This window comes from Myxocyprinus asiaticus, chromosome 1, assembly GCF_019703515.2.
Source record: "Myxocyprinus asiaticus isolate MX2 ecotype Aquarium Trade chromosome 1, UBuf_Myxa_2, whole genome shotgun sequence".
Lineage (NCBI taxonomy): Eukaryota > Metazoa > Chordata > Actinopteri > Cypriniformes > Catostomidae > Myxocyprinus > Myxocyprinus asiaticus.
This window is the reverse complement of record NC_059344.1, coordinates 55,429,967-55,456,858: the sequence shown is the minus strand read 5'-3', so window position 1 is coordinate 55,456,858 and position 26,892 is coordinate 55,429,967. Positions and strand designations below refer to the sequence as shown.

General features: G+C 35.4%; 3 protein-coding genes across 8 annotated transcripts in view; 1 reads left to right on the top strand and 2 right to left on the bottom strand.

Annotated features, from left to right (window-relative positions):
* The first annotated feature begins 362 nt into the window (after nt 1-362).
* ppp1r15a (protein phosphatase 1, regulatory subunit 15A) lies at nt 363-7,347 on the top strand. Its single transcript, XM_051693682.1, has 3 exons — nt 363-584; nt 3,089-4,019; nt 4,474-7,347. The coding sequence occupies exons 2-3, from the start codon at nt 3,102-3,104 to the stop codon at nt 4,690-4,692; spliced, it is 1,137 nt and encodes a 378-aa protein (XP_051549642.1). The 5' UTR covers nt 363-584; nt 3,089-3,101; the 3' UTR covers nt 4,693-7,347.
* Nucleotides 7,348-7,913: 566 nt separating this feature from the next.
* Nucleotides 7,914-22,484, bottom strand: LOC127438279 (alkaline ceramidase 2-like). Its single transcript, XM_051693798.1, has 6 exons — nt 22,097-22,484; nt 20,695-20,809; nt 18,353-18,494; nt 17,233-17,370; nt 13,071-13,208; nt 7,914-9,160 (listed from the first exon to the last, which is right to left on the bottom strand). Exons 1-6 carry the CDS (start codon nt 22,199-22,201, stop codon nt 8,974-8,976), a joined length of 825 nt encoding a protein of 274 aa, XP_051549758.1. The 5' UTR covers nt 22,202-22,484; the 3' UTR covers nt 7,914-8,973.
* A 1,672-nt stretch (nt 22,485-24,156) lies between these two features.
* Nucleotides 24,157-26,892, bottom strand: part of LOC127431374 (DENN domain-containing protein 4C-like) — an 89,497-nt gene continuing 86,761 nt past the window's right edge. For all 6 annotated transcript variants that reach the window (XM_051682034.1, XM_051682117.1, XM_051681958.1 and 3 more), the window contains one exon: nt 24,157-26,855. In XM_051682034.1, the coding sequence (XP_051537994.1) occupies nt 26,719-26,855 (137 nt within the window). In that variant the 3' untranslated portion in view covers nt 24,157-26,718. The remainder of the gene's footprint in view (nt 26,856-26,892) is intronic.

Here is a 26,892-nt window from a genome sequence, read left to right as displayed (position 1 = left end):
TTCACATCACTGCAATAAAGATAGGATGTCTGTGTTTTTTTGTTTTTTTCACTTTAAGAGGTGGTTTTTACTTTTCAGTCATAATGTAATCGCAACGAAAGTCCCGTTAATTTGGATATATTTGTTTACAGCCTCTCAGACAACATCCCCTACGACGCTTTTGTTCTGGACTTTCCTTTCGATTTTTGGGTATGATGCAATCCGGTTTCAACCAGACGCTCATGTCCTGGCCCCGCCCACCATGGAACTTCTCGAAACGTAACAAAACGTTTGTTACGTGATTTCCCAGTACGTCGTTGACGGAAAAGCGCAAGTCCCGCCTCCAAAATATTGACGTCACTACAGCGTATATAAACACTCGACGTCAGTCAGGCAGTATTTCTATTAACGGCAGAGAAGAATGAAATACATGAAATACACACCGAGCGAGAGACGTTTATGAACAAAGCGAAAATGGAGTACATGTTTGAATCGTTGTCATATTACTCAAAGAGTGGTTTTGAGAACGTCAGTAAACTGAACATTGGAGAACCAAATCTTCATTGGAGCGATTGCCAAGCGACAGGCTGACCAAACACAGAAAGGTAAGAAATGTGTTATTAACCGTCTATTATTAAGGATTAATTAATGAACTGTCATTATGCATAATTGAAAACATTTATAGATCTTTGTTTATTCGACATACACAATAAAAGCAGATACGTGATGTGCTTGCGTGCAAAATCGTTTATCTATGCGTCATACCGTCATACATAACTAATAAGTACCATGACGGGACTATAGTAGAATGATGATATCAAATAGTAATACCGCGGTACTTTGATAAACCATGATACTGTTTGATTATCACATTCATATATCATGTTATTTCCATGGTACATGTTCGAAAAAAACATGGTTTTCTCATGGTTTCTATGGTACAAAAAACGTGATAATACTATGAAACATGTTTAAAAACATAATATTACAATTATACATGTCAAAAACCATGAATAATTATAGTGTCTAAAACATAATATTACCATGATACATGTAAAAAAAAAACACATATTATTATGAAATATGTCTAAAACATAATATTACCATAATACATGTAAAATAAAAAACATATTATTATGAAATATGTCTAAAACATAATATTACCACGATACATGTAAAAAAAACACATTATTATGAAACATGTCTAAAACATAATATTACCATGATACATGTAAAAAAAACACATTATTATGAAATATGTTTAAAACATAATATTACCATGATACATGTAAAAAAACATATTATTATGAAATATGTTTAAAACATAATATTACCATGATACATGTAAAAAAACATATTATTATGAAATATGTTTAAAACATAATATTACCATGATACATGTAAAAAAACATATTAGTATGAAACATGCCTAAAACATAATATTACCATGATACATGTAAAAAAAACATATTATTATGAAACATGTCTAAAACATAATATTACCACGATACATGTAAAAAAAACACATTATTATGAAACATGCCTATAACATAATATTACCATGATACATGTAAAAAAAACATATTAGTATGAAACATGCCTAAAACATAATATTACCATGATACATGTAAAATAAAAAACATATTATTATGAAATATGTCTAAAACATAATATTACCACGATACATGTAAAGAAAAAACATATTATTATGAAACATGTCTAAAACATAATATTACCACGATACATGTAAAATAAAAAACATATTATTATGAAATATGTCTAAAACATAATATTACCATGATACATGTAAAATAAAAAACATATTATTATGAAATATGTCTAAAACATAATATTACCACGATACATGTAAAAAAAAAACATATTATTATGAAACATGTCTAAAACATAATATTACCACGATACATGTAAAAAAAACATATTATTATGAAACATGTCTAAAACATAATATTACCACGATACATGTAAAAAAAAAACATATTATTATGAAACATGTCTAAAACATAATATTACCACGATACATGTAAAAAAAACACATTATTATGAAACATGTCTAAAACATAATATTACCACGATACATGTAAAAAAAACATATTATTATGAAACATGTCTAAAACATAATATTACCACGATACATGTAAAAAAAAACATTATTATGAAACATGTCTAAAACATAATATTACCATGATACATGTAAAAAACACATTATTATGAAACATGTCTAAAACATAATATTACCACGATACATGTAAACAAAAAAAAAACATATTATTATGAAATATGTCTAAAACATAATATTACCATGATACATGTAAAAACAACCCCCCCCAAAACAAAAAAACAAAAAACATGGTATTCTCATAAAACATGTCTAAAAAACATGATATTTCCATGGTACATGGTTTCATAGAACACGATAATACTATGAAACATGTTTAAAAACATAATATTACAATTATACATGTCAAAAAACATGATATTAATATGAAATGTCTAAAAGATAATATTACCATGATACATGTACAAAAAAACAACAACATAGTATTACCATGATACATGTACAAAAACATGGTATTACCATGAAACATGTCTAAAAAACACGATAATACTATGAAACATGTTTAAAAACATAATATTACCATGATACATTTAAAATAAAACATGATATTATTATGAAACATGACTAAACCATAATATTACCATGGTGCATGTCCAAAAAAACATAGTATTACCATGATACATGTCTAAAAAAACATTATATTATGTCCAAAAAAACATGGTATTCTCATGGTCCCATGTCCAAACACCATGGTACCATCATGGTCATTTTTAGAAAAAAAACAAAAAAACAAACATGTAATGACTTTAGTTTACATGGTAAACACCATTGAAGTACCTTGTTGTTAGTATGTTGAATTGGCATGACAGTACATCAATAAATAAATAAATAAAGGCAGGGCAAGTCACACTGTTATGTGTCATAGTCTCAACATACAAAACAAGCATAGTCTTGGGAATTGGGCAATTTGAAACAGCTTTTAGTTATTTTGATATACTTTGAACATTTTGGATTTTGTTTGCTTCTTTGCAGAGTGAATGTGATTATGGCACCATTCACCATTTGCCCAGCTCACCCACTATCCCATCAGGCAGCTTTATACATGCAATCCAAAATGAGCCCAGAGTTGTCATCCAATACCCCGGGAAGGCATGAAGATCTGCCCCTTAGTCCCTATGGTAGAATGTCCATCTTCTCCATGCTACTAAAGATCAAACTCCACCCGTGGCAGGTCATCCGAAGAGTTGTGAACTGTTGTATGAGTGTGACAGAACTTTTCAGATCCAAGATGTCTTTCTTCATTTGTGTGGGGAAAAATATGGCCATGACAGGCGATTTGAAGACCAGTGGTGTGGAGGCCCAGGAGAGGCCTGGCTGGGAATTTAGGAACAGAACCATTGGTTTGGTCAACACTAATAAGGAGATGAAGGATCCAGAGATGAGAGCCATGGTGGAGCTAGATGATGAAGAATTGATCTGGCCTGCTGAAAAGCAAGAATCGTCTGTGAATGATTCAGATGAAGAGGAGGATGACGAAGAACCCAACCTCTCAGAATGGCTGGAATGGGAGTCTGAAGAAGAAATTGAAGAAGTTAATGAAAATGAAGATGATGAGGAGGAAGATGATGAGGACAATGAAGAGCACATTCCACAAGATGAAGACTGTGAATCAGAGCGTGATGAGAATGTGGATTCTGAATGGTCAGATGATGATGATGAGGATGATGAAGGGGATTCAGAGGCATCAACAGAGAGCCTTGAGCTCTGGGAATCTTTTCTCAACAGCAGTGACCCCTACAACCCTCTGAGCTTCTCCTCCTCCACTGGTTCTAGAACAAACACTGCAAGCACAACCCAGAACCAGCTAACCCTGTGTTCACAAATCAAACAAGTTAAGCATTCAACATCAAAGGCAGCTGAAGAGCATCAACCAAAACAAAGAACAAAGGAGGGTGGGAAAAAGGTAAATATTTCATGGATACCGAGGTTAACTATTAATATGTAGTGTCTTAGAAATATATTGGTTATAATAATATCTTGTATATTAAATTTACCATTAAATAATAAAAAATAAGATATAAAAAGAAAAATAAGGAATAAAAAGATCTCTGTGGAGCAGTGATGCAAGGTTGTGCAACACACAAGCAAAAATGGCCATAAGACAAACCTGAGAAATGTATTTGGATTGTGTGGTTGCAACAAGAGGGACACTTTGTCATTTATCTGCTATGACAACAGCTGATGAGTATTTAGAGAAGTTCCTCATAACATTGGCTAGGTTGCCACGTTACACACATGTGACTCATGCTGCATGACAAAGTACAAGGTGACACTGAATAGTCTGGTTTTGAATATAACTTCTGAGTACTCTGATAACACACTCAACTTTTCCACTTTTCATTTACTTTCTATTTTAGGTATGTTTCAGTGATGAGTTAACTGTACACCCCCTGGTGGCATGGAGTTTCGCTAGCAGGGCAGCGCGGGATGGGTCTTGTTGGTTGCAGATGGCCAGAGATAAAGAGCGTTTTAAAAGAAGAGTGGAGAATATTGAGAAGGTCATTAAGCCCTGCCTGACACCTGAACACAGAGCCAGCGTTTGGGAGATACTTCAAAGAGAAACACTGTCAGCCTAGTTTATTATTACACTATAAAGTGAAGTAGCCGTATTGATGTTCGGAATAGTGTAATCTATGGTGCTTTTAATCTCAAAAAACTGAATGTTATTGTTTGTTTGTACTGTGCAATTTATACCTTTAAAATATTGTGGTGCAATTTTTATATATTTTTGTTTCATGTGAGTTTCATTTTCTATGTTTTGCACTTTTATACTTAATTTATACTACAAAACACTGTGAATGTCTTAAAATACTGTATATTTTATGTAGCAACTGACAGCTTACTAAACATTTCCACCATTTATCCAGTATTGTTTCATTTATTTATTTTAAATATTTCAGTTGTTAAATATACATATTATAACATTATAATGAATATGTTATAAAGCTGACAGCATTAAAAGGACAGGTACAAAAACAAATAACAAATTAACATTTGAAGCCACTCTGGTGTAATATACTAACAGTGGTCTAGGAATCGGTTCTTATGTAAAGAACATCAGCTGAGCATTAGAGCAACAAGTATGTACAAATGACAATTAAATACATATTAAAATGCTATAAGTAGTTCACCTACTGTATTTTTACTGTAAAACTATTATGGAGAAGAAAAAAAATATATATATATATAAATCACACATTAAGAAAGACATGCAGCATTCAAAACCGTTATCTGCAGCATGTTTATTTTTTATTAAATAAGGTGTAAAAATACAATCATTTAACTCATTTGGTAACAAACAGTCATTGATCAATGGTAGTTACAAAACTATTAATCGGTTATAAGTCACAAAAAAATAAATAGTCTTTGTATACTTGGTCTCTGTGTTGCATCTGAGTCTGGTTGGCAGAGACCGCAAAATATAGCACACACACACACTCACACTTGTAATAGTCATTGCATTGGCTTTCGGTACATATTGTGCATTGCTTGAGCAGAAGGCTATACAAGAATACAAAATGACTCAGGATCTGTTCATTAGAAAACTACTACTCTGAAGGCTGGTTGAGTGGCAAAAACAATGAAGAAGCTGAGGTATTATTCAGCTTCTCTTAGAAATACCAATGCAATTTTGTGGCAATGGAAGAAAACAGAAAAAAGTCAAAAATGCGTAATATGTATACATCGGCATTGGATTTGTATTTATATTGCGCATGTAAGGTGTTTTTGGTGTTTCTTCCTTCAATAAATCCTTTGAATTGTTTTAATTGGCAGTACAAATTCATGATCCATCGATCTACAAAAAGCCTATGTAAAGTGTTGTAAATTCAAAATGTGAAGCAATACAATGTCAAATTAACAGTCTATGAGAAAACAAGCTATTCCATGTTCTTTAGAATATATATATATATATATATATATATATATATATATATATATACATATACATATACATACACACACATTTCTGTCTGATTACATTCAAAAGAGGAAAGACTAACAGTTGGCAAACATTTGCCAATCATTTTCAATGGAGCATACCTTTACATTCAGTTCACCAAACAACTTTCATGCAGTGTTGTAAAATGGTATCAAATGCTCTTTCACTTTACAGTAGTGCAACATGGCTCAGAATATTTAGATTAAAACATCCAGTTTATACTGTTATTGGAATCAATATGTTACATATTAACATCATACACTTAGTATCAGGGGTATCAGGCGATGCAATCAGGTAATTGGCCTCGATAAAAAATCGATTACACGTTTTCAATGTGCGAGTAACAATAAGGAAAAAGTAATAATAAAAAGCATTAGTTAGCTTGAGTTGCCCATGTTTTAAAGTCAATTCATATTCAAAATACATTTTTTCATTCATTTTGGCATTCAGTAGAGAAAATGAGCTTTAGACACTAAGGCTTTGTCCACTCTGCACCCAGTCCTTTAGGACAAACTCTCCACACCGTTTTCCAGGTAATGGCATCTGATCTGTTTGATCTGATGTCTTTGATCACATGCAAGGCATCTTGCCGTGGTGCTATACTCATGAGGTTTATGGGACAATGTCATCGCTGTATTTTATATATTCGTGCATATGCTGTGTCTGAAACAGCTCACTCGTTCACGCCACAGCAAATGCCACATATTTTACACTGAAAAACGTGGTAACTTGGAGCTATTTCTGTCCGATCTTACCCATGAAATTAGCTTTGTTGGTGTAACCTAATGCATTCAAGCTGATTTAGTGATGTGAAATTAAATTTTTGTCTTGAATAAAATCTGTTCATTTAGATGTTACCACATAAAACACATTGAAAATGAGTGAATTTGAGGGGGGCCTGGGTAGCTCAGCGAGTACTGACGCTGACTACCACCCCTGGAGTCGCGAGTTTGAATCAAGGGTGTGCTGAGTGACTCCAGCCAGGTCTCCTAAGCAACCAAATTGGCCCAGTTGCTAGGGAGGGTAGAGTCACATGGGGTAACCTCCTAGTGGTCACAATTAGTGGTTCTCGCTCTCAATGGGGCGCGTGGTAAGTTGTGCGTGGATCGCAGAGAGTAGCATGAGCCTCCACATGCTGTGAGTCTCCGCGGTGTCATGCACAACAAGCCACGTGATAAGATGCGCAGATTGAAGCCGAGGCAACTGAGACTTGTCCTCGCCACCATGAGGACTAACTAAGCAGTGGGAATTGGGCATTCCAAATTGGAGAGAAAAAGGGGATAAAAGAAAAGAAAGAAAAAAGAAAGAAAGAAAAAAGAAAATGAGTGCATTTGGACACAGCTGTAGACTCAATCGTGAAAAAACTACTTGTGGGGGGAAAAAACTGAAATCCATTCTGCACTCAAAAAAATTATTTTAAGATTGACTTATTTCAATTTTTATAACAAAATTCCATCAAATTGAGTAATCTTTAACTAAAAATACAAATAAATAAATATATTTTAGGTTTTATTAATTTAATTTTGTTAACAATTACACAATCAAATTTGATAGAATTTTGTCATTAAATTAAAATGCGTAAATCTTAAAAATAGGCTAAATAAGTTTGACAATTCCGGCTGAAATGGCTGAAAGTTTTAATTTAATCTGTAAAAATCTAATTTTTACAGTAATACATTTTTTCCTCTCTTTTGCTGTTTAGACTACAAACTACTACATGGATTTGAGTTAAATAAATATATACACTACCGTTCAAAAGTTTAGGGTCACTTACTCATTCTTTATTTAATTTTTTTCACATTTTAGAATAACAGTGAAGTCATCACAACTATGGAATAATAGAAATGGAAATATGGGAATTATGTTGACAAAAAAAAAACAAAAAAAAAACTGTGTTATATTTTAGCATGTTCAAAGTAGTCACACTTTGCCTAGAATTTGCAGACATGTACTCTTGACATTTTCTCAACCAGCTTCTTGAGGAATCACCCTGGGATGCTTTTTAAACAGTATTGAAGGAGTTCCCATCTATATGCTGGGCACTTATTGGCTGCTTTTCTTTATTATTCGGCCCAAATCATCAATTTAAAAAATTTTAAGTGATATAATACCTCCTTTTTTTTTTTTTTTTTTTTATAAAATTTTAGTTTTATAATGAAATAAATTAATATGTTAACACAATTATATTTTTGTCTACAAAACTAATTTCAAACATTTAAGCATATGCCTTCAGATCAAAAGATTTTTAAGATCATGAGAAACATTTCAGGCAAGTGACCCCAAACTTTTTAACAGTAGTGTACATACAAAAAAAAAAAAAAGAAGGGACTGGACTCGATCTTTGTCGCCTGTCTGAACAAACCCTAAAACAGATCATTTTGAAGATCCCATAAATCAAAATCTGGGTCCTGAAAACAAAACATTTTGCAGTTTGTTTATACCTCTTAATTTCAGAACCCTGCAAGTGTGTGTGAAGTGAAATAACATCATGTTCTGTGTTAATATGTAACAACAACCCCTTTATGACTGTGCTGCCTTATTATAAGGGCAGGTAAAATTAGATTTTCAAAATATTAAATGCAGGTTCAACTGCTGGTATGTGAAAATTTGTTTTAAAAAAGCAAACACAATTTTTATAGTCCCTCATTCCAAATGTATATGCCATATTAATGTGTGTATTTTCTGTGCCTGAAATTCCATTAAAACATATAAAGCTGTCGTAACATGAAATCCTTACTGAATTCATTCAACAGCTAATTCAAAAGTTCATTTTGTGCATACTGACATGACTATTACTGATTGACCAACATCTCCGCCCAAACACAAAAACAAACCCACATGCAAAAACAGGATTCTCCTTGTGAATATCTAGTACAAAGTGCATTGAGCAGTAATCAGATACCTTGGGAAGAACAGTTTATGTCACCTTAACTGAAGGCTTCCGATGCACACAGAGAAGAGTGATGTATGGCACCCCGATAAAAGCCCATTTCTCACTGGGCCAGAATTTGACTACGGGGCCCTGCTCGGGAGCCTCTGATGCTACGTCAAAATAAGCAAAACACACACACCCCAGGTAGGAAGCCAGGCAGATGAGAATGTGCCTGTAAACAGACATACAAGGGGATAAAAAGTGTAGAGGAATTTATCAGAATAGCAATAAATGATATCTCTGTTACTGAAAAATTACACAGCGTACGCTGTTCAATGGATATCAGCCCACAAACATTGGTAATTCATAATACAAGACCTAATGCACTGCTTTGTTTCCAGGTCAGTAGAAAGTAGAAAAGTATAGGCATATAGCGGGGTCCAAAAGACAGATTACATAAAAAAAGCTTAAATTTAAACCCGGTAGTTAACAAAGCTTTTGATTCTGTCACAGGCTCGGCAATCTTCAGATATTATTGTGTTTGAACGCAATATGTTTTAGAAATGCATTATTTTAATTACTTTATACTGTCATATCGATATTTTAGATCCTGTAACCCAACGCAATTCCTAAACCTGACCAATTTTCAACAATATAAAACATGTAACAGACAGGTACATTTTGGAATATTTGGCAAGTTTGGAATGAGTGCCAGTCGGGATCTGGCCATCACGACTGACAGGAACACAGATCATTAAAGGGATAGTTCACCTAAAAAAGAAAATTCTCTCATCATTTACTCATCCTCATGCCATCTCAGATGTGTATGACTTTCTTTCTTCTGCAGAACACAAATGAAGATTTTTAGAAGGATATCTCAGCTCTGTTGGTCCATTCAATGCAAGTGAATGGTGGACAGAACTTTGAAGCTCCAAAAAGCACATAAAAGCAGCAATAAAGTAATTTAAATGACTCCAGTGGTTAAATCAATGTCTTTAGAAGCAATATGATAGGTGTGGGTGAGAAACAGATCAATATTTAAGTCCTTTTTTACTATAAATCAACACCTTTGATCAGCCTCAACCAGTAGGTGCCAATATGCACGAAGAATGCGAATCACCAAAAAACAAAAGAAGAATTTGGAAATGAGAGTGAAAGTGTAAATTTTAGTAAAAATTACTTAAATATTGATCTGTTTCAAACCCACTGGAGCCTTATCTATTACTACTATGCTGCCTTTATGTGCTTTTAGAGATTCAATGTTCAGGTCACCATTCATTTGCATTGTATGGACCTACAGAGCTGAAATATTCTTCTAAAAATTTTCATTTGTGTTCTGCAGAAGAACAAAGTCACACACATCTTGGATGGCATGAGGATGAGTAAATGATGAGAGAATTTTCATTTTTGGGTGAAATATTTTTTTAAAGCTATAGGGGACCATCATAAATACTCATGGTAATTTTTTTATTCAGCTTTTCACTCAAATTATTATGCTGACAAAATAATTTTTAAATGGAAAAAAATTGTATTAAAAAAAATGCAAAATAGAAACACTAGTGATCTCAGACTTTTGGACCCCATTGTATATAGCTGAAGTCAGAAGTTTACATATACTTAGGCTGAAGTCATTAAAACTCATTTTTTAACCACTCCACATATTTCATATTAGCAAATTATAGTTTTGGCAAGTCGTTTAGAACATCTACTTTGTGCATGACACAAGTAATGTTTCCAACAATTGTTTACAGACAGATTGTTTCACATTTAATTGACTACATCACAATTCCAGTGGGTCATGAGGTTACGTTAGTTTTACACTCATGTTAACATTGGCTATAGATGAAATTACTCTGACATCACACCGCAGTGGATCTTTTAATCTTTTAAGCTTAATAGAATGTAAAAATAATATAAAGAATAATGTTAATAAAAGTTATTATAAAGGAATATCTATGGTTTACAGTGAAGAAAGCCTGTATGATTATGTTGGACATGTAACAGGTTGATGAATACATATCCTTGCATGTTTACATCCTTGCATGTTTAACATGCTTCTATAGGCTAAAAAAAACTACCACTAGACATGAAATATGTGTCTTTACTGCTTAAATTATTAACCCGTATACAATAAATAATAATATTCTTACTTCAGTATGATCATATTCCATATCAAAACTTAATAACAGCCATTTCAATTGAACAATATTATTTACTGCATTCAAAATAAATGCAAAGACATCATTTTCACAGTATGACATTATTTTTATTCACTTATCCTTTCACAAATGGTAGTCCATGCTCTGCGGTGGTGAAGACGGGTCCTGTTCCTCCCGTTCTAACGTATATGGTGATCTTGATCATATAATCGTATTCATATTTGACCTCATATCTGTCACAGCGACAGCACTTTGGAAATTAAAAACAGCTGTTTGCGATCAGAGATCCACCAACCGCTGCTGCGGATCAATTGTGTCTAATACAGCAGACGTGATAACAATCATGGTGACCCATTAAGAGTTATTCCTGATGCAATGATCTGGTAAAAATTTAAAGAAGCCCTAATCTCCCATAATCTGTGGAAAACGGGGTTGTTCCAACCCCACAAACAGCAATTTTTGGGCAGTTTCAGTGCAATTTGAGCGAAGCGCCCATAGACAGCAGTTCTTTTCTGGGCAACCAAAAGAACCAGGAAAGGGCAGGGTGGAGCATTGTTTGTAAACAGTAACTTCATATATATATATATATATATATATATATATATATATATATATATATATATATATATATAGGAAGAGTGGAACCGATGTTTTCTGAAATCGCGCCTTTTATGTAAATTTGGATAGTGCCTCATAAAGGGCAAAGAGCTTCCACGACCCGGTACTGGGTTGTGACCCAGGGGTTGGGGACCTCTACTTTAGGCAATTAGCTTCTGATAGGAGGTGTACTGAATTGGAGGTGTACCTGTGAATGTATTTTAAGGCCTACCATCAAGCTCAGTGCCTCTTTGCTTGACATCATGAGAAAATCAAAAGAAATCAGCCAAGACCTCAGAAAAGAAATTGTGGACCTCCACAAGTTTGGTTCATCCTTGGGAGCAATTTTCAAATGCCTGGAGGTACCACGTTCATCTGTACAAACAATAGTACGTAACTATAAACACCATGGGACCACGCAGCCATCATACCGCTCAGGAAGGAGACACATTCTGTCTCCTATAAATGAATGTAGTTTGGTGCGAAAAGTGCAAATCAATCCCAGAACAACAGCAAAGGACCTTGTGAAAATGCTGGAGGAAACAGGTAGACAAGTATCTATATCCACAGTAAAACGAGTCCTATATCGACATAACCTGAAAGGCTGCTCAGCAAGGAAGAAGCCATTGCTCCAAAACCACCAAAAAAAAAAAAAAAAAAGCCAGACTACTGTTTGCAAGTGCACATGGGGACAAAGATCTTACTTTTTGGAGAAATGTCCTCTGGCCTGATGAAACAAAAATGTATCTGTTTGGCCATAATGACCATTGTTATGTTTGGAGGAAAAAGACTCAGTTCTGTCTGTAGGAATGGGCCAAAATTCCAGCAACTTATTGTGAGAAGCTTGTGGAAGGCTACACAAAACATTTGACCAAAGTTAAACAATTTAAAGGCAATGCTACCAAATACTAACAAAGTATATATAAACATCTGACCCACTGGAAATGTGATGAAAGAAATAAAAGCTGAAATAAGTCATTCTCTCTACTATTATTCTGACATTTCACATTCTTAAAATAAAGTAGTGATCCTAACTGACCTAAGACAGGGAATGTTTTCTATGATTAAATGTCAGGAATTGTGAAAACCAATTTTAAATTTATTTGGCTAAGGTGTAAACTTCTGACTTCAACTGTATTTATAGCTGTATTTAAGTACATTCAAGTGTATTGAAGTGTTAAATTAAACTAAATTGGTCATTGTAGCTTTCCTATATGATAAGTAGACTCACTGTTTTGTTGCATTAATGAGAGTTAAAGAGTTAACAATGGTAGAACAGCTGTGGCCTACTTGTATAAGATGAAGTACACTGAGCATGCTCAGTAGATGCAGTATGAATAAGACATGAATGAGTGCACTTGAACAGATGGAGGGAGGTGTACTCACCAGGCACAGTGTAGATAAGGGAAGTTGACAGATGACCACATCTCACAGAAAATGCGATCACTAATCCAGCACATCAGCGCTAGAGTCCACCACAGACCTGAGAGCAGACCCAGCTTAAACACACGCGGGTTGTCGCACCTACAGAAAGAGCAACAATGTAAATAACTTGTGACATATTTTGTGGTATTTGCTAAGGGAGGCATCACTATTGCTATTGCTCATACAAAGTCTTAGGGATCAGAACAAACTACTAATGCTAAGAATTATACCTAGGCATGTCTACATGAAGAATCGTGTGGGGAGGTGTGTCATTACTTTTGTAAGAGATCAGACTTACAATTATTGTGCATAGATGTGCAGAACTCTGTTTGCTTGACATTAAATAACTATAAATACTGCTGTTTCATTTCAGGGAGCACTTTGTCACGATTTTGCACAAATAGGATCATGCTGATGATCATTTTCACAGAACTGCCCACACACACTGCCCACTAAATCTGTCTTGCTGTAACAGTAAACAAGTGTAGCAGTTATCAGATGGATGTTTCTTGCATAGCCATAACTGCTGACATCAATGGTCAATGCCACAAAAAGTAACATATAAAGAATCCTGAGGTGTACAGATACAGCAATTAAAATGACGAAGCTGCTGTGTTGAGAATGAGAAAAGAGGGTTGAGAGAAAGAGTGAGAGTGAGAGAGAGAGAGTGAGAAGGAAGAGAGAAGAGTTACATAGACACAGGAAGTGAGACACTTCCAAGTGGAAACTGTTACTCAGATATACTGATAAACATAAAGCTTTGCTCGGCCCAAAAGGTGTTTGCGTAAAAGTCTTTAAAGCACAGCAGCAAAAAACAGCCCTCTAAGGGTGAGAGAGGTGTTCAGAATATAAAGTGAAAATGTATGATATGACATCCCATTCTTTACAAGCACAAAGGCAAACAGGCCAATGAAAACTCCCATTACACAAAAGCTGAAGTTGATGTGGACCAAAAGCACTTACTGTACAATTTTAGGTCAATTATAAACATTGGATTTGGCACCACTGCATAGAGCACACATTGTTATTGTAGTCCCTGTATTTTTACTGAAGTTTCTGGACACTAAAAAACACATTCTTGACCTCTGCAAGTTTATATATATATATATATAAATCTAGGATTGCCCATTAAGCAACAGACTAGGGCCAAAGCAAACAGCATAAAATAAAAAGGGAACTGAGGATATATTTACTCAGAAAGAGTAGCATACTGAATTGAGGACCATTGGACCACAAAAGGTTCATGCAATAAAGTGCTACTACAGTAGGTTTAGGGTGAATTCAGGTAAATAAGGCCACTTTTTGACACTGAACTGAGGTGATTTGGGCCACTTTTTGATACTGATTTCAAATAAATTGGGCCAATTTTGACAATGAATTCAAATAAATTGGGCCACTTTTTGACATTGATTCAGGTAAATTCAATTGGGCCACTTTTTGACACTCAATTCAGGTCAAATGGGCCACTTTTGACACTTATTTCAGGTAAACTGGGCCATTTTTTGATACTGAATTCAAATAAATTGGGCCAATTTTGACAATGAATTCAAATAAATTGGGCCACTTTTTGACACTTAATTCAGGTCAAATGGACCACTTTTGACACTTATTTCAGGTAAACTGGGCCACTGTTTGATACTGAATTCAAATAAATTGGGCCACTTTTTACATTTAATTCAGATAAATTAGGCTACTTTTGACATTGATTCAGGTAAACTCAATTGGGCCACTTTTTGACACTTAATACAGGTAAATTGGGCCTCTTTTTACATTGAATTCAGGTAAATAAAGCTACTTTTGACATGAAGTTCAGGTAAACTGGGCCACTTTTGACACTGAATTCAAGTAAACTGGGCCATTTTTGACACTGAATTTAAATAAATTGGGACAAGTACGAGTACCGATATTTCATTTTTGGTACTAGCTGATACCGAGTTTTTCTAAATTCCATATCAACAGTTTATTTCAATTTTATCATCAAAATGGTGTTTAAATGAATCAATTCATTAAAACTTTAATCAAATGAAAATATAACAATTAATTTTCAACATAATATTATATTATTTTTTAATCAAATGAAGTGCTTATACAGAACCTCACAGCACAATCCAAAATACAACACTGGAGTTATATTTTGTCAAATAAAGTGCTGCATAACAGAGTATCACAGATGTTAGATACTACTTAAGTATAAAACAATTACTACTGATTTATTATTATTAGTAGTAGTAGTAGTGGTGGTAGTATTACAGTGAATATAACTTTACAGTTGTGATATATTTCTGCCATACTTTTTACCCTATAAATGTACCTTTAATTTTGACTGAGCTTTTATTTTGAAGCGTTTCTTTGTTGTTTTGACAAAGAGGAGCACTGACATTATGATAGCAGCTTCCCACTCTGGAAAAGCCAGTTGCTACATGACTCAAAGTGATTATTAAACCGCAAAAGGCTGCTATTTAATTGAATAAGTATGTACTCTGTATGTGACTCATGCTACAACGTGAATTTGCACTCTGTTGCACTCGGTGTTTTCCCTGTACAAGCCCTGGAGAAGCCTTAAAATGTATGAGCAGCCGGCATCAGCACAACATTGTCTCCACACATTCACAAGTGCTCACATCTGAATTAAATGCAAACAATATATTTATCTCATTAAATCGCAACTTTTGTGGTTAAATAATCTCACTAGGACATAACGTTCTAATTTGTGGGCTGAATGTCTACGTAATGACATTTGTATGTCAGATGGTATCGGAGAATTTTACGAGTGCCAGTACAAGAGTGTGATATCAAACCCGAGATCAGTATCGGGACATCTCTAGTCAATTTAATTGGACCACTTTTTGACATTTACCAGGTAAATTAGGCCACTTTTTGACATACTGTATAATTCTGGTTAATTGGGCCACTTTTTTACATTGAATTTAGGTATATTGGGCCACTTTTGACACTGGATTCAAGTCAAATTAGCTACATTTTACCTTAAATTAAGGTAATTTGGGCCTTTTTTTGAGTTGTCTAAATGTCATTAATATAAATAAATAGGTTTCTGTACTAATTTGCATTTCTGTACAGAGAAAAGTATAGCAAAATACACAATTTCACTTCTTGTAATGAGAAAACAAGCTCAACTTTATGATTCATTTCAACAGTTGTGAATTCATCACTAAAACTTCAAACTTATACAAGGTTTGCAATACGTTAAAGCATCTAGCTGGTCTGTAAGTGCTATCAGGAAAACTACAGCAGCTTATCTTGTTTTCAAGGGGGCACTGATAAGCCTGTTTCTTCATCTACAGGGCAAGACAAATGAACTCTTATACACATCTTGGGTTGTTGTGGCCAGAGGATTTCAGGCCAGTCTGCTAAAGAACAAATGTCACAATGGCTGTTGTGTTTTTGCACGGTCACACTGCCTGTTTTATGTTGCGACATACAGTATATGGCTTCAAACAAAACAACAGCTAGCAAGAGCTCTTCAGAAAAATGCTTATGCACAAGACAAAAAGGTAACAGCAAAATAAAATGTTACCAGTGGACAGTCTTGAAATATGGTACAGAGTATTCTACATTTTTACATACCCTGAAGAAAATGAGAGTTGTGCTAGTGGGTGGTTGCCAGGGCATTTCTTTGCAGTTGCTAAGGTGTTCTGAGTGTTTTTTAGCATGTTACTATGCAGTTACTACTGTGTTCTGCGTGGTTGTTATGTGGTTGTTTACTGGCCAAGTCAACCCATCCCCAAGTCCCTAGATATAGCTCAAGTCCTTCCTTCAATGCAAGTCAAGTCAAAGTTAAGTCAAATTTTGTCCATTTGTCCAGTTATATCTAATTATATCTATTTTGAAACTGGCAACCATGGTGCATTACTGAACATTAAATAAAATGTTCTTTATTCTCTGTCTTATGTAAAAACAAAACAAAACAAAATCTTAAATGCAGTTACAAATAAAAGGCTGCCTCCGAAATATGCTTTGTTTAAAGAGATATAGCCATATAAAAGAAGATGTATAAATAGAGCAGTCAGGAACTTGTAAGCAATAAATATATAATGTGATACCATGAAAAGCACTATAAAACTGATGTGGAGATTTCAGTGTATGTTTCTATAAGAGCACTGACCTCTTTAGCTCAGTTATGAGAAGAGCAGTGCATGGGATCCCCAGCGTCATGAGAGAGATTGAATTAATGACTGGCTTGATGAAGGCAAGACAGGTGGTGATTCCTGAGAGAATGCCAATGACCACTTTAAACCTCGACCTAGAGAGATAGAGAGAGAGAGAGTTAGGAAGGAAAATAAGGGAGAAACAAGAAGCAAAGTATGTCTACAAACTGGATAATATCAGTTCTCATATCTTGAATTGAGCAAGATGAGTCTAATAGTGACAGACTGATACATATGTGGCAAGGCCAGTTAATTGGTTTATATTAGGCCATTTTGAGATTGAGAATTCTGGGGGCCTGGGTAACTCAGCAAGTAAAGACGCTGACTACCACACCTGGAGTCGCAAGTTCGAATCCAGGGCATGCTGAGTGACTCCAGTCAGGTTTCCTAAGCAACCAATTGGCCCGGTAGCTAGGGTGGGTATAATGTTGTCGCTATAATGTGGTTCTTGCTCTCGGTGGGGCACGTGGCGAGTTTGCGTGGATGCCGCGGAGAATAGCGTGAGGCCTCCACACACGCTAGGTCTCCGCGGTAACACGCTCAACAAGCCACGTGATAAGATGCGCGGATTGACGGTCTCAGACACGGAGGCAACTGAGATTCGTCCTCCGCCACCCAGATTGAGGCAAGTCACTACGCCACCACAAGGACTTAGAGTGCATTGGGAATTGGGCATTCCAAATTGGGGAGAAATTATTATTATTTTTTTTTATAAATAGTCTCACTCTCTGAATTTAAGCATAGCTGAGCCAAACCAGTGTTAGTTCCAAAATTTACTGATAGCTTTGTCAATGCATAGTGCACATTTTCTGTTTTCAAATATTATACAGTGAATTCTGTGTAAATATTGCACAATAAATGTGTTAAATAAGTGTTTATTAAATTTAGCTATTATAAATCTGCTATCTTGAAATTGTATTACATATACGAGCATTATATATTAATACCAGATTTGACCAAAAAACCCATAAAGGTCAACCACTAAATCGACAAACACAATCTTTTAGTAAAAGCAAGCACTGCAGGTATATTTTGGGTAAAATATGTATGCTTTTGGTTGTAGATGTGAGAGCACACCTGTCTCGACGGAATATCCTGGGAAGGTATCTTTTGGGAAACCACATGCCGATAGCACACATTAGCACCCACAATATGGCCAGCTCATCCAGCATCTGGCCCAAGAAGCTCAGCGTAGCATGGAAATAACTAGAGCCGATACCTAAACAAGATCAACAGGATGATGTGAAAAAAAAAATAATAGATATAAAAAACAAGAAGCTGCTTTGAACCATTATTACAGCAATGACATATCCCATATAGAGTGATTTACACAGTTTTATAGCTGTTCAACCTTGACATCAATTTTGTAGTTATACCCAGAAGGTTAATTCGCCATGGGTTCCCATGGGATTTTCCTAGTTTTTTGTTTTTTTCAGGATTTTAGTATAATAAGGTCTGTGGTAAGCATTACTTGAAGATATGTGGACGTTTTGTTCTACAACATAAATTACCAATTCCCACTACTTAGTAGGTCCTCGTGGTGGCGCGGTTACTCACCTCAATCTGGGTGCCAGAGGACAAGTCTCAGTTTCCTCCGCGTCTGAGACAGTCAATCTGCGCATCTTATCACGTGGCTCATTGTGCATGACACCGCGGAGACTCCCAGTATGTGGAGGCTCATGCTACTCTCCGCGATCCACGCACAACTTACCACATGCCCCATTGAGAGCGAGAACAACTAATCGCGACCACAAGCAGGCTACCCCATGTGACTCTACCCTCTCTAGCAACTGGGCCAATTTGGTTGCTTAGGAGACCTGGATGGAGTCACTAAAGTGATTATTTATGATGATTCTACATTAAAACAAAACTCAACGAGCAGTACACATTCACTTGTGCAATGGCCAATAATTACACAGTTACGTTTTTGTTGGAGTAAAGTAATAAATGCCACTGACCTATTTTATTTCTTACCTGCAAAGGCACGCATCATTCCTAATGCCCACACTTAGAGTTAGGCATTTGAACAAACATCTAAAAGTAAGTATTACATTTCAATGTGTCTTGTACTATTTGTGCTACAGATATACTGTAAAACTTGTGTCGGATTTAATTGTGCAGCACTCTAGTTAGTTATACTTTTATAAAATCTAGATGGTAATACTTTTACACACTAGAGTTGACTTTTTGGAGACATTATTTCCCATCTAAATCGTGCAGCCAATGAAGAATAGCCCTTATTAAAAAATCGAATTATATTTTGGCAAATAGACAGTATGCCAGTTAAAAGGTCTTCAAAAATGTCCTAAAACAAGCTCTGTCCTGGTCTGATCCTTTGACTAAACTCACTCTATTATATGATTGCAAGGAGGATTTTGACTCTTAAAATCACAGCCAGATTAATTAAGTCAGCAGCTTCCTTAGAGCGGAAAAACTCTGAAGACATTTGTACAGAGCAGTGTTTGTGCTGAGCTGGCTACTTTCCAATGCTGTTTCACAGACAGTGTTCCAGTGTGATTTTAATACACTAGTGGTTGATTTGGCGTAAAGGTTTTCTAATGTGACTGCCCTAACCTTAACTGTTACACAAGACAATACAACAGGCGGGCCCAGATAAGAAGTAAAAATAAATTTTCCACTAATAACTACAGATAAAATTGACTTGATAAAATTGCAGCTTTGGTTCTCACAGAGCGGTGCGGGTGACACCACCATGAGAGGGGCAGCTTTCGAAAACCTAAAGCTTAGATGGTGACAGAGCTTTTATTGTTTAAACTGAAGACCACTGAACTACTGAAAATGTTAGCGTCTCATGAATAAGGACTTGTGAATGCTCTCAGGTCATGTGAATATTAACACATTTTAAAGATGACTATGGGAAATGTGGTCTGTGAAGTCTTCTGTACACTGAAAAAAAAATGAAGAAATTCTGCCAAAAGATCGAATGAGAGCAGAGAAAGAAATAGGCATTTAACATTACGTTTAACCCTAAGTTAACATATTTTTTAACCCCAGGTTAAAGCAACTTTGACCACTAAAACAACATTTCACACTAGTAATTTTGCAAAGGGTTTAGCTATACTTCCAAAATAATTCATATTTAGCATTTGAAATAAAACCTGTGACATAAATACTAAAAATAAAACCAAACAAAACGTTATGCTATGTTCTCTCACACAATTCATATTCGCAATGACTCCTGCCCTAAACACACTCATTTGGTTTCAGTGAGATCATGTATTTCCTTCAGTAGCTCTTCCTGCCCCTGAAATTCCTGAATTTCCTGAAAACCAGCAATACTCCTGAAAAGAAACTGCCACCTCCTATTAAGTTGAAAAATATGGCCTCTGTCGCTCTTAAGCAAGAAGTTACTTTCAGTCAATCTAACACAGAGAAAGAGAGAGAGGGGTCAAATTTACCAACAACCACCAGCAGAGTCCATATGAGATAGATGCCACTGTTGAAATGCGTGGCATACTGACGGAAGAGACACATGAGGATAGGAGGCAAGACAAAAAACAGCACATTGCTTATCTGAAAAGACAAAAAGAAAGAGAAGAGAATCTCAACAGGTTTGAAAACATGACTTGTGTGTTACATTTGTAGCAAACTGGGTTTTTGCTCAAGGAAAGTCTAAGGGTCAATTTGTGTACTTCTTAAGTCAACAAAAGTGTCAGTGAAGAGCGAAGATGAAATATGAGACAAAGAAAAATCGAAGTAAATATCACTTTACCTAAAATATTTAGAATATTTTTATTGGCCGTCATTTCCGATATCTGAGCTGTCATTTTGCCAATCATTCAAAAAGTGTAAACAAATATGTTTTGTGTGTATTTAGAATATATCAGATGATTGCTATGACATTAGCAGACATTAAAACAAATGAGACTGACATTTTTTTTTTCTCACAAAAATGTTAAAGGGATAGTTCACCCATAAATGAAAATTCTCTCATTATTTACTCACCCTCATGCCATTCCAGATGTGTATGACTTTCTTTCTTCTGCGGAACACAAATTAAGATTTTTAGAAGAGAATTTCAGCTCTGTACAATGCAAGTGAATGGTGACCAAAACATTCTGAAGCTCCAAAAAGCACATAAATTCAAAAGTAATTCATTCAACTCCTGAGGTTAAATCCATGTCTTCTGAAGCGATATGGCAGGTGTGGGTGAGAAACAGATCACTACTTTTCACCAGCCCTGGCCAGTAGGTGGAGATATGCACAAAGAATATGAATCGCCAAAAAGAAAAAGAAGAATATGAAAACGAAATTTAAGATTTATAGTAAAAAGGACTTAACTATTGATCTGTTTTTCGTCCTGAACTATCACATCACTTCTAAAGACATGGATTTAACCACTGGAGTTATTTGGATTACTTTTATGTTTCCTTTATATGCTTTTTGGAGCTTCAAAGTTCTGTCCACCACTGACTTTCATTGTATGGACATATAGAGCTGATATATTCTTCTAAAAATCTTCATTTGTGTTCTGCAAAATAAAGAAAGTCATACACATCTGGGATGGCATGAGGGTGAGTACATTTTTGGGTGAACTATCCATTTAAACATGTCATTCCCTATCCCAACACTGTCATTTCCACCACAGGATTCTGCTAAACACAAAACAGAATTTGAGATGTGGTGCAAAAGACTTTTTTGTGAAAAAATGTTCAACGAGGATCCACAGTGCTAAAAGTACCCTAAGTTAAAGAAACACCCTATGTGGCATGTTTAACATCAATTCTTTGTGTACTTTAAGTGCACTTTAAGTCTCACACGTCAAACTAAAGCTTTAGACAACAAAGATCGCTGACGTACCGTGTTATAGAACTCCGCTATTCCAGGATAGATGAGATAATTCCCTTCACACCAATCCACATCCGAGCTGCCAGCCTGGAGCTGATCCCACAAATGCACGTCCATATCTGCTCGCACACTATTATAGGACCGTGACAGATGATCACAAATACCGACGGCACGAGTGCTGCACTGGCTCAATATCTTCACACAAAGCGATGTCGAAGAAGTTGCGTCAGGTTATTAAACACAACACACAGAGTCTCTGGCTCTCATTGTTTGTTTTAATCAGTGACGTATGAGTAGTCTTTTTATCCGGCGTGTCATCCTGCCACACATTCCGAGCCTAATCTAATCCAGCTCGCCTGTGTGCCGCTTTCTGCTTGCCACTGAACAGCAGCCTTGGCAATAACAACAGAGCAACATGTGATCCGCGCATGCGCAGACCGGTTCGGACTTTTGCACTTTCAGCTCATTCACTTATCAAGGACAGATACTTTTGTTTATATTCCCAGATCATATCTACATTACAACATTTGTCTAAGTAAATGTACACATTCTAACATAATAGCCCCCAGGACTGTGAAGGTGCCATGGTATTGTACAATGAAATCGGATTGTCATACAGTACCACAGTGATGTGTAGCTACTATGGAATTGAATAATTATCTTATTTATACTATGGTTTTTACATTGCACCATAAAATGAAAATAAAATTGGACACTTAAAGGAATAGTTCACCGAAAAATTAAAATTATTTCATCATTTACTCACCCTCATGCCATCCCAGATGTTTTTAGTTTCTTTCTGCTGAATGCAAAGCTTTTTAGAAGAATATCTCAGCCCTTTAGGTCCATACAATGCAAGTCAACAGGGTCCAAAACTTTGATGCTCAAAAAGCACATAAAGGCAGCATAAAAGTAATCCATACGACTCCATTGATTAAATTCATGACTCCAGAAGAGATATAAGTGTGGGTGAGAAACTGATCAATATTTAAGTCCCTTTTGCTTAAATATTGATCTGTTTATCACTCACACCTATCATATTGCTTCTGAAGATATAGATTTAACCGCTGGAGTTTGATTACTTTTATGCTGCATTGTGACACTTGGTTTGATATTTTTCTGTAATGCAACGACATTCATCCATTTTCAGTTGTGAACTCAGTGTACAAATACAGTATGTCTCATGACCGCTGTACAAAACAAACATAGTAGGCTTATCATTTCCCAAAAATATGGAAACACCTTGTGTAATGTGGACTAAAAAAATACAAGAAATATTAGTGACATTTTTTGTGACGTAATTCGTAATGTTTTTCAAGAAAAGGTGTTGCTCATAACAGTGGTTGTTTTTCAGACAGGATACTTCCTCAGGTCTAAAACGATGGTGTCTTAGAGAGTACATCATGGTAAGACAGTCAAACATTTCCTGTTTGACAATTTTCAAGTCATAATTCTCACGCTTTTGCAATGGTTGCATCGCTGCTAAGGTATAATGTAAATACTATTGGGAAAATTTTCCAGTAAAAACAAAAAACCAACAATACATCTAGCACACATTTCCTAATTCAATAAGGACATACACATGCCCATGAAGAAAATATATAAGAACCAATTTCAACCATTGTGATTGCTCTATATGACTTTGCCCCTTCAAAATAGTTTGTCTGCAGAACATATTACATTGAAAAAATGAAAATAAAAATAAATAAACCAGAATCCCAAATTGCAACATGAGCATATCACAAGATCCATAATGAAATGTGAACAACATACAGTGACCATCCCTTCCACAGGCTTCTATGTGAGGTTCAGACTATCTTTTTTCATGTCAGCAAGAGCTTAATTGTGAAAATGTTGACACAAAAAAGTGCAATGAGTAACAGCATTCCAATATCATGCATCAAATCTATCAATTTCTTCTTTTAAGTCATTATTTGGGACCTCAGTCATATTGATCATTAGTCAGATATTTACTGAACTTGTGAAACAAAAATAATGCTGTAAATTCTGAACTAATAATCATACTTGATTATAGGGAAAAGTATGCAAGTTATCAAGACACTTAAGCCAGGGCAAAATGTATTTATTGCAGTGTGACAAATGCACTTCCATTTCACAGGATGGTAAAAGAAGACATATTGTATCATATATGCAATTTTAAACCCTGGTTATGATGAGCTCTTTTTAACTATAACTGCAGTCCTACAATTCATGGTTTAAAGACATATAGGTCAAAGATACTCACGCATTGCTTTATGTAAGCCGACAATATCCAACACTTACACGGGATTAGTTTAAGACCTGTGAATGTTAACTGCAGGATATGAAGTCCACATCAGTCTTATGTATACATTTCACAAGTGTCACAACAGTATATTTTTGGTTTGTCAGTATTATCCATTCTTGAGGCTAATTATCCACATTTATGGTGTGAAAATACTATAATGAACACAATTTTGTCAGGATATAAATTGAGTTGGAATGCTACATTAGTATATTATTATAGGAATGAAACACTTAAGCTCAACCATAGTCTGAAAAAAACAATGGCAGTTAATTTGGGACTCTCAAGTCGGTCAAATCAATGTGTTTTAGTTTGTAGCCAGTGAATAAAATGATAGATAAGAAGCCAGACTTATTGCAGAATGAGAGCGCTGAATGGGCCAGGTCTTCATTGTATGCAGTAATGTTTCTGAACATATATACTCGACACAGATTAAATCACTTCCTAAATAATAAAGCTCCAGATGATCATTCTTCAACAGTTTGATGCACATAACCGCAAGAGTTTTTCCTCTTTTAAGTGGCCAAGCAATGCAAACATTCAGACTAACAATGAGATAATGGTACACCTGCTCTGCTAGGACATACAGTCTATATCTGTCCAGAACAAAAAAAAAAATGCATTGTGATATATACATACGGTATATGTTAACCTTTCTTACTCTTGTTCTCACTGAACATTAGTTTGTATTCTAGATTTAGTGAGCTCTGGGTTAAACATCCATTTTTGATTTGTATTTACTGTGCTCTGTTGTTCTTGGGGATACAGTTGTATACATGAGTATCACACACACACAATAACATTATCTGGATAATGATATGACAAAATAGTAATTTGTTAATGCCAGATATTTGTTTACATTTGGATCATTTCAAGGGACAAAAAAACCAAGGGATAATGTTGCATTCACACTGGCTATCAAAAATACATATATTCAGTCAAATAAAATAGTAAGAATTAAAATGATAAATTAAGGCAAACCAATTGCACTCTATCATGTTAATTTATTAGTAGTAAATAAATCTTCAGTTTTACAAATCCTATAAATTCTATCTTGGCTTGATAACAAGGCACAAGATCTATTTCAGTTTCTTCACTGATTTATTTTCTAATGACAGTATCTGGAAGGTTTATACATCCTTTGGATTCGCTTGTACAACGGGACTGCAAAACAGACTTTAAGACTGAGTTTTCTGCTCAGGAAATTAATGGACACTAGTATCCCATAAGAATAAATCTAGGAGATTAAAAAGCAACAGTTAAAAAAAAATGAGATATACATTTTTGCATAAAGTTCAATGGATGTTTTCTTTTCTGATGTTTAAGAGTCATTGCTGTATCCATTCAGTATGGAGAGATTACAAACTGTTCTTTTGTAAATGTGTGAAGAAAAACAAGCATGTGTATGAATGAATGAATGAATAAATGAATGAGTTAAATCACTTCATAAGTTGACTCCTAAATTCCCAATGTATTTCATGATTTTCCCCTCAATACATCATTAGCAAACATTAAGGTCTGAATAGTATTTTTAAGAAAAAATACTCAAAATTCTACTACTAGACCATCCTTCGTAATGATTCCACCTCTCTTTAAGACACTAGAGATGCATTCTGGAATGTTCTGGAATTAATTTGATTGTCCGCTGTCACAGTATCTTGTGGTGTGGTCTAGGCAATGCACACAAACATACACACATTCACACACACACGCAAACCTCTCACGATGCACTGTGACACTCATGACCCAGGTTTACCTAAATAGGCTCGGCGTTTAAGACTCAGCAAAAATCTAGATCACGATCCCTCACTTTGAGAAAGGCAACAGAGTTCAAATATTCCAATGTAGAAAAAATACATATATAAAAACACAACGCAACAATGGAGAAGAACGACAAAGCAACCATTTCTGGAAGTGCACATTGAATAAGACCATTGTCACTGTCACCTCTCCAGAACGCTGTTCCCATATACACAAGACTCCTTCCATGGGTAGGCTGAAGTTAGAAGGACAGTGTGTTGAGAACTTCCAAAGTCTTTCTGTGTGAAGAATTTTTCGCCCTACACCGAGGTCATCATTTACTTCCATTGCAGTCCGAACAGAGCTTGCACAACATCTGAAGGCCAACACGGTAAAAACGCAGTTTCTACTCGCTATACAAATTTCGCGCCATGACACTCTCAGGAATTTCAGAGCAAACGAGACAATAAACTTTTATTCTGGTAAATGATAAAAAAGTATCATTTTCTGGGGGATAGTGCACACAAATGAAACGACTGTACAAGAGTTTGTCTCCACAAATCATCATCCACTCCGTGCCTCAGAGATTCAACAGGCACTGTGGGTTAGATCAGATAAATGGGGCTCCGAAGCACTTGAGACACCATTGCACGCTTTTGCTAGGTGGTCTGTCGATGGGGGACAGGACTTTGAGCTGCTCTGTGCTGAGCTCATCGTATGCAAGACGGTATTCGCGATCAAAGGCCTCTGTGAGGGAAAAACGAAGCAGAGAAAGGATACGAAT